The sequence below is a fragment of the Urocitellus parryii genome, chromosome 10 (assembly GCF_045843805.1).
Source record: "Urocitellus parryii isolate mUroPar1 chromosome 10, mUroPar1.hap1, whole genome shotgun sequence".
In the NCBI taxonomy this organism is placed as follows: Eukaryota; Metazoa; Chordata; class Mammalia; order Rodentia; family Sciuridae; genus Urocitellus; species Urocitellus parryii.
Window position 1 is genome coordinate 1859304 of NC_135540.1, and position 9381 is coordinate 1868684.

General features: G+C 46.7%; 1 protein-coding gene across 1 annotated transcript; it reads right to left on the reverse strand.

Annotated features, from left to right (window-relative positions):
* Positions 1–3455: 3455 nt before the first annotated feature.
* Smim43 (small integral membrane protein 43) lies at positions 3456–8953 on the reverse strand. The gene is made up of 4 exons (XM_077803387.1): positions 7825–8953; positions 6246–6420; positions 5645–5965; positions 3456–4964 (listed from the first exon to the last, which is right to left on the reverse strand). The coding sequence occupies exon 1, from the start codon at positions 8888–8890 to the stop codon at positions 8699–8701; it is 192 nt and encodes a 63-aa protein (XP_077659513.1). The 5' UTR covers positions 8891–8953; the 3' UTR covers positions 3456–4964; positions 5645–5965; positions 6246–6420; positions 7825–8698.
* Positions 8954–9381: the final 428 nt, after the last annotated feature.

Sequence of the window (9381 nt, forward strand, 5' to 3'; positions counted from 1 at the left end):
GGCCGACACAAGTCAGTGCATAGAGCTACACCACCAAGAGGCACCCCCACTGACAATGACATGAACCTTAGTTAATAACAATGTATCAACATGGGCAAATCAATTTTAACAATGTAACACACAATAGACCATTTTAATAATCATAGCAGTGTGTTTGGTCAGGGAAAGGGATATGTGAGAAATATCTGTTCTTTCTGCTTAATTTTCTTGTAACTCTAAAATTTAGACCTGATTTTTTTTTCAACGCCAAATTATAAAATCTACAAATTTAAAGAATAAATGAAAAATAAATAAGATTTTTTAAATAATCAATGAGGATAAATTTTGTGGCATCATTTCTTCTACTTTTATAGATGTTTCAAATTTCTATAACAAATTTTTTAAATGCACATACCCAGAAATTCTTCATCAAGGATTTTAGCACATAATAATCAAAGATTCATGTCAAAGGATTATATAGTGTTATCAGTAATGGCAAACAATTAAATAGATATTAAGAATTGTTTTAAGTAAATTGTGCTTCTTTTATAGGATACTATAGGACAGTTTCAAAGAAGCAGCCATATGGGTTCAACAGAAGCCGGTGATGGAAGGAACAAACCCTCTTTCTTACTCAGGAACTTAGACTAAGAAACTAGATTCCTGCCTGCCACATGGTAAGTCTTCAGTGAATATTGGTTGGGAAAAAAACCTGGAGAATTATTATTATATATTTTAAACCAAGGTACAAAACAATGTGTTTATAGTTTGCCTTTGTTTAGGTAAAAATATAAATATACACCTGAATATATATTTCATAAGCTAGAAAAATACATCAGAACCTGGTAGCCATGAAGAGGAAATAGAGAATGAGAGGAAGATTTGACCTCATTATGTTTGTGTTTATAAATAAGATTCTCCAGGAGAAGGAAAGAAAATAACAAAAACCTGTAAGAACTAAAGAATGCCCCAGTTGAGATGCAGGCAAGATGTGAGCAGCCCGCTCACGAAAGAACACGGAGCGTGTGAAGAGCTCAGACCGCCATAAAACAAGGGCAAGAAGGCAACCCACCACCCCCCTTTACCTTGGAAATTTACAGATGAAAAGATTCCCAAAATGCAGAGTTGCCTGGACAGAGAGAAATGAGCCACTCCCGCACTCTTGACGGCAGACAGCCAGACAAGCACTGGTGACTTCTGGGAGACACACGCTTCCCGAGGGCAAGCCAGCCCTCCACAACTTGTAACAAAGGGAACAGTGACCTTGAACTCACCCTAACTCCAGGAATCGGGCAAATGTGAACAGTTGTTGGCACAAGGAGATCCAAAGCAGGTAGACTCACTGTCCCCCGAACTGTCTGCAGGTAGAGCAGGTCCCCAACGTCAGTATGCACGTTCACTGCAATGTCACACAGACCTCGGCACCGTTGGCCTCTCTCCTGCCAGGTTAGAGTAAAGAGGACAGTCCCCATTTTTCACAATGGGAAGGCACACAGGTGTCCCTCTTGGCCAAGTGCCATCCCACTGGGGACTCAGGTTTAAAGAAAGGAATAAAGGAAGCAGGGTGCCAGGTGGGGTTTTCTTATGGAATTTGACCATTTTCAACTGAAATTACTCAGGGCTTACAGTGTATACAGAGTCAGCCTTTGAGTCGGAGTTTCTTTAAAAAGTTCAGATTTATAAAATTTTCTAGAGAATGTCAAGACTCGCTATAAAACTTGGGTAATCAAGACAGTGTGGGAACAGGATACAGCCTGCAGGACCGAAAAGAGAGCCTGGAAATAGAGGTGCCCTTACATGGCCGTCAGGTATTGACATAGATGACCAAGTAGTCCAGTGAGGACAGGGATGCCTTTTCCACAACCAAGGAAGAGAGACGGGGAGAGAGAAAGGGAGGGAGAGCCACCGGATGATCTATGTGTTTTAGAAATCTGTCTTTACCTTGAACTAGTCACAAAATATTCAAAATGAATAACAGACTTAGTGAAAGCTGAAATTATACTTCTATAGCTTAAAAGAAAGCATAGAAAGATATTTTTTGCTACCTAGGGAGAAGGTAAACATCTCTTAGGACACAGGAAACAATACACATAAAATAAAGAGGTAGGCAAATCAAACTTCAAAATAAAAGTACATCTTTTACAAACATTGTTAAGAAAATTGATAGGCTAGTCGCAAACTGAGAGAAATATTTGCAAAGCACATATCTGCTAAAGAACTGTGTCTAGCCCATAGCAAGGATGTGTGTAATTCAATAAAAGACAAATAGCACAGAATCGGAAACTTGTAGAGAAATAAAGTCCAAGCGATGCTCAGTGGAGAAAACTTACCTGAAGAAAAGAATTCACTAATATCACCACAACCCTCATACTTCACCCAAATTTAGATGGAAGAATGATTGAATATTTTTAGAAGATAACATTAGCCAGGCGCAGTGGCTCACACCTGTAATCCTACTGGCTCAGGAGGCTAAAGCAGGAGGATTGAAGGTTCAAAGCCAGCCTCAGCTGCCAAAAGCCATCAGTGAACTGTGCATGAACCAAACTGGCCTGGAAACCATTGGGTAGGAAAGTCTGGTATCTGGGAACTCCCAGCGGCACTCCTGCTGTCTTGAGACCCCCAGGACATGGGACTTGCACTGGAGATGGGGTGACCGGCTGGAACCACATAGCCACACAGCCTCTCAGAGATGGGTGTGGCCTCCCAAGATGCCAATCATCCTGTTGACTGCAAGACACCAGGAAGCAAGACTCCATCCGCTGAAGCCTCACCCCACCTCTGGTATACTTACTCTCCCTTAAGTAAAGGGTCGGAACCGTTTTCTAGTTATTCAGATCCTACTCCTCCTGGCACCTACCACTGCTCCTTTCTCTTTTAAATCTGATTTCTGGATCTGTCTCTTATTTCTTTACTAATTACTTTAGACTTTCATTTTCTCAGGTGGCTCATCACCTTCTGAGCAGGAAAGAATCCTGGAGGGGTGCTGGCCACATGATACTCACCAAAGCAAGGGTCTAAGCAACTCAGTGAGACCCTGTCTCTAAATAAAATACGAAATAGGGCTGGGGATGTGGCTCAGTGGTCAAGTGCCCCTGAGTTCAATCCCTGGTACCCCCAAAATAACAATAATGATAACATTAATTGGTATATAGACGTCTCCATTAAAAAAAGAAATATGCCATAAAAATAAAAGTGTTCTATCTATTAATCTCATCCTAATTAACTCTTTGGGTAATAGTCACCAACTTTGGGTAATAATCACCAAAAACAAACAAACACCCCCCCACCCCGACACACACACACAAACACACACACACACACACACACACAAACTGAGTTACATATAAGTATTATATTTAATTTCACAATCTTTTTTTAAAAATATAAATCACTAGGTATTTTGGAAAACATACACAGAATAATCATTTAAAAGTCACAATGTTACAAAAATTAAAAAACCTGCACAATAGATCAGAATAAACAGTGGAATCACTCTGACTTAGGAACACACAACGGGTACTAGGAGGGCGAAGGGAACCTCACTGTGGTTTCTTTATCGCCCTTTGTCACCAAAAGCAATCCTGAGACCTACTCCCAAAACATTCACGAATCCCAAGAGGGTGGGCAACATACACGTCAAGTCAGCATCCTGAATTCAGTTCCAAAGAACCACTTCTCCTCTTCCTCGGGGAAACAAGGTCCACTGCAGGGTGAGACAGTGAAGGCCAAGGGACTCCAAGCATGGCCCTGGCCACACTCTCCCACCTCTCTGCAACACAAGGAAGTGCAGGATGTGGACTGTGTGTCCAATACCAGAGCCACTGGCGCCATGTGGTTAGTTTTCCTTATTGACATAAGTAAAATTTCCGTGTTACCTACTCAGTCACTTCAAGTGGGTACCAGCCACATGTGACTAGTGCAGATACGGAACGTTGCTATCATCACGGAAAGTTCTCTGGACAGCCTTGGGTGTGGGAAGTGATTCTTCTCTGCTCTGCCAGGGTGTAGGCTGCTCGTGGAAGCAGCTCTGAGCAGCGATTCTCCCAGGATATTCCTAGCTTGGTGGCAGAGTCACAAGAAGAAGCAAGGAAGACTTTCTGTGCAGAGATTATCTCCCTGGTGCATAAAAGGGATGGTCTTTTTTGGGCACCAAATATGCAAACCCAGATTCCACTAAAGTCCAACTGATAGGAGTTAGGGAGGACACAGTGACCGTAATGCAGAAGAGCAAGGCTTCGGGCTCTATCCAGCCTCCACAGAGAGACCACGTCCCCCAGAAGATGCCCACACGGGCAAGCCCACCAGCTGAGAGAGCGCACGACCCTGCCAGTGCCCCGTGGGAACACCTGGCCTCTTCCCAGCCCTCACTCCAGCTGAGAGGCTGCCTGGAGTTCTACCCGCTGGGAAGGGGCCGTTTTGTGCTCCTTCACAACGGGATTTTGTCACCAGGGCACAGATGGCCACTTGTCCACTTGAGATGTGCTGCCATCACCCTTCACCAAGAGAATGCCGATTTTGGTTGAAGGCATTGCTCGAGCCATCTCCAGATGGCAGCAGCCAGTAACAGGGGCTGGCCAGTGTTGAGCATCTGAGAAAGCCCTTCAAAAGGAAGTGGATTCAGACTGCACGCCCAGCTGCCCCTTGGGGCTTCCCCTTCTGGGTGGGGAGCTGCAGGAAAAAGCCAAAGGCGTCACCTGAAGCCTGACTTTCTGTGAGCTGGGAGCCAACACCAGTAGTCACCCACCTCCAACGCTCATCAGTGTGAGTTCCAGGAGAAGAGAACAAAGCCCTAAGTGAGGCACTGTTTGCCAACTTCCTACTGTGTTGTGGAGACAGCCATCCAAGGGAGAGTTCCATCTGAAAGAAAAGACATCCTGTCTGAAGAATCTACACAGTAAGTCCAAGTGACTTCACAGGCACAACAGTAAGACACAGGCCGAGTATAAGGACTCCCAGCTTCAAGTCAGCCTCGTCTTGGGATCTCCCTGTAAAGAGAGGACGGCAGAAATGGTCAGACTCCTTTAATGAAGCAGCTGAGGAGACGGATTTTTAGCTTAATCCATAAGGAAACTTTTCCTGTGTGCTTATCCTGTGGTGATCACTCCTCAAACATGGTTCTGCCCTTGGCTTACCTATGCATGGTAACATGCTAACTTCTCAGGGCATCAGATCTGTATTGAATCCACGCTGTTTTGAAATTTTGTGTGGACAAAATAAGCAATGGAGAATTGAGGAATTTGTTTCTCTGATTCAAACAAACAACAAAACATCGACATCAAAGATCTACAACTCAATTCTTAACTTTCTCTTGAATGTGACACAGACATCAGCAGTTACAGCTAATGACCCTAGAGTTTTGACTATGAATTTAGCTTAAATAAGCACAAGTACCACAGACTAGTTGTAAACACTGAAACAAAGCACAGAACTCTGCAGATACTTCCTATGTACTGCATTAGTGTCTTCAGTGTTCTCAAAGTCAGAGATCAGTAAGACTTACAAAAAGTCAGTGTTTCCCACTATCCAAAAGGTTTTGACCATTACAATGCTTAAAACTTTTAAACATTTAAAACTCGATTCTACTGCATTTATTTTGAAATGACAGACAAAACTGGGAACGTGGAATGTCAAGTCAAAAATAGGGAATCGCGTATTTTTTACTTACCTAGTTCCAACTTTCCACCCCTGCAAGTGAACCAAAAACAAATCCTGGCATCTTGTCATTCCCAGAAAAGCCAGTGCACGGCACACTCGGGTGGATTTATCTTATGCTGCAGAATCACACCAGATGGCATCAATCCTGCATCCGCAGCTGTGCCCTAAAATTGAAGTTTGGGCTCAGGAATGTGCTTTATTAGACATTTTAGGTTTTGCAGGTGTGGATGTGATGTCATTCTCATCCAACTTGAATGGGTTATCTTTCCAAGCAGAATTGTGGATCCACTTCACTTACAGGTTTGGAAATGAAGAAAACAATCCGGTTGTCCTAATAAGATTGGAAGTCATTTTGAACCACTGAAATTTCAAAATAATGAAATTTGAACACTTGAAATAAAATACTGATATTGCATTATTGAATTATGGCTCATTTCCTTATGATGGAAGAAATTCAACTTGCTAACATTACTGAAATCACTAAAAACCTTTTGTTGAAAACAAAACCTAGGAACATTTCCTAATCAAGTTATACTTATAAAACGAGCAGTTAAATTTTAAACATTCCTGACTTTTTAAATGCTTTAATGTCTAGTTCATATTTACCCCACCTTTAAAAATAGAATTGGCATAGCAACTGTGAAAAGCCAGGGCATCCTTGGATGAAGTACACAAGAGGTGGAACCAGGGACCTGGACCTGTGAGGCCATCAAAGCACTCCATCTGGGTCGAGAACTCGTGAGGTTTAAAGTAGTTCTGATTGGTGAGGTCAGTCCTGTGCTGGGCCTTGGGAAAATTATGATTGAAAAAAAAAAGAATAAGAAAAGGCAATTTGTATAGGGGCATCAAAGTTTCAAAAGCAGAATCCCTAGCAAAGTCGAGGCCAGGAAGGAGATAACTGCAGAAGGCAGCTGTAAGAACTAATGTGAGAAACTGTAATGCCACGTTTACAGCTAAGCTCCAAGCAGAACATGGGCAAAGGAACAAATGCTCTTTTTTGGCCTGGATAAATAAGAACTTAGTAACTAATGGACTTGTGTGCCAGAAGGATATGTAATGGCCCTGGACACAAGACAGAAAGGCAGCCACTCTTCTCAATTCAGTAGTACTAGTGGAGAAACCAAGTCAATGCTGAGATGGCAACAAACTCCTCACCCAGAGTTCCCTCTGGTCTCCCATTGAAGGAGGTCGGGTGGGGTAAACTTCTAGACTCCAGCAGTCCTGCTAGGAAGATTAAAGGGTTGAAAAGTCCAGGAGCCAAGCACTAATTAAAGTCATTTGCCCTCGGAGTATTTGTGAAGTGTGGAATGGTTGTTTTCTAGCCTTATAAACAACCTTAATTGCTAATTACACCCACATTCATGTGTTCATTTTAACCATACAACCCTGTAACTAAATACCACTGCAGAGGTATCAACCAATTAGAGGCTATTGTTCAAAGCTCAACATGATTCGGTGCAGCTGATTCTGGGAATTCAAACTGGAAACTCAAATCAAGTCTTACTATAACTCTGAGAAAGACATAACAAAGAGGTGAGAATTTGCTCATGTTGTCAAAGTTAAAAGAAAGCACTTACTCCATTTAAGAACAGCTGAGCTTGGACAAGGGAAATAGAAAACGTGGGAAAACATCTGCACGTCTCAGACCAATACCAACTCACCTAAATGAGACTATTTCTTTCTTTCCTTTGAATTATCAAAACAATTGTCTTCTACTGCAATTCTGTATTATCTGCTTAGGCAAAATTTAAGTATGTTCCTGGTTTTAGCTTCTCTACATCTCATTGTGTCTAAAAGTAACAAATGTTTCCAATGTTACTATGTGATGACAAACCCAGCATCAGTAAGCCCAAGCCTTCTCTTAGTGAAAAGAAATCGTACCTGCATCACTTACTTCCCTTCCGGAGCCCCTGCCTGGTTTCTGAAAGAGCAGAGATGACTGCTAACCTGGTCAGCATCCCACACACCTCTCATTTCCATGATCCTCTACCTAGACTCGGGTTCCTGAAATGAACCAGCCGCCAGCCCGGCCGCCTGGTTTCAGCAGAAGCTCAGCAGTTCCGAGCAGGGACAGCCCTTTTCCCAGGGTCCCCGTTGGCTGCATCAGGGCCCTCCACTTATTAGGCCCTGGGTCTTCAGAAGTTTAGGCACAACTAGGGACAAGGTAAAAGTGGGGTGGTCCCAGCTTACCCTTGGCAGACAGCCTGGGTGGTCCATCGCCAGGCCCCTTGAGGGCTCCAGGCTGTAAGTGCCGCTGAGGTGCTTGGCGCTCGGTGTCTGTCTCAGTGCTGTTGACGACCTAAATCTAGGACAAAGTGTCTGGAAGACGAAGTTATTTCCTCAGTAGCATCGCCTGGAGAGTAGCCAGGCCCACTGCTGAGTCTAATCCTGCCGACCATCTTCCCACTAGAGATCTAGAAGCCACAGTCGCACTGGCCGGTCCTCTTGGTCCTGTGGCCCTACGCTAGAGGACGGCACCGCTTTCGCCGGCCCTCGATGCCATCCCCAGAAGCTCACGGACCCGCCAACCCGAAGGCATCTTCCAAATGAGCCTCTCTCGCGCTCACCCTCTGCGGTCCCCGGCTCTACACCCGCCCTGGGAGGCGCTCCCGGGCTGAGCAGGGATCAGGGGCAGGAAGGAAGCCCTCCGCCCAGAGGCCCCGAGTCTCCGTCCCGACGGCCAGCGCCGCTCTCGCCCTCTGCGAAGCGCAGAGCTGTGAGGCCATGACGGGGTGCTGCAGGGCGCCGGTCCCCAGGCTCCTCCGACCGGGTGGATCCCTAGGTCGCCGGCGGGTCTTGCTGGGAAGCAGCGGGAGTGAATGAGCTGAAGGGTATCATTTCCCCCTCTCGGGACAGGACAGCGGGCTGGAGAGGAGCGGGCAGGGCAGGCGCCCGAGCCCTTCCGACTGCCCTCTCTGTCCTCCTCTCTGCCCGCCCGGGCTCACAGCCTGGCCGCCCCGGCACTGGGGTCCCCCACGCGAGCGTCCGGAGCAGCGGAGTCCCACCCACGCCGGCCCCGACCTGCCGCCTGCGCACCTGGACGCGGCGGATCGCGGCCGCGGGCTCACACCGCCTGCTCGTGCGGGAAGCCCCAGGGCTCGCGGTGCAGCGACAGGCGCCCGGGCTGGAGGGTCCCGGCCGTGCTGGCCACGGAGTTCTTCAGCTGCTTGATGACCACGAAGAGCAGGAGGAAGAGCAGGAAGAGCAGGAAGAAGAAGAGCGCCAGGTAGAGCAGCAAGTTGAGCTCCCACTCCATGCTGCACGCGCGGCCGCTGCCCGCTCCCCGGCGCCGCGCAGCTGCGGGCAGACGCGCCCAGCAGCCAAGGACCCGGGCGCACGGCCGAGCAGGCGCGAGAGTCCGCGCTCCGCTCAGGTCCCCCTCTGAGGTCCCCTCTGCTCCCGCAGTGCGCCTGCAGATTTGTTTAAGGGCGAACTCGGGCAGGCGGGGACAGCGACGAGGTAGCCGCTCAGTCTCCAGGGACGTCGGGCTGGTGATGGGCAGAGGAGCTTAAGATTTCCACTGCGAGCACCCTCCTGGCAGGGTCTCTAGTCCCCTCCCTTCCTGAATAAAGTCTTTTGTTACCCCCACCCCCCTTTCTGAAAAGCTAGGTGACATGTGGCCAAAGAAGGACTAAAGGGGACAGTGAAGATGGAGTCCCCAGCGCCACGGAGGGCTTCGTGCCAAGAGACGGCTTACTGGGACCTGAAGTCCACTTGATGTAGCTCCAGTGCTCCTTGGAGGTTTCA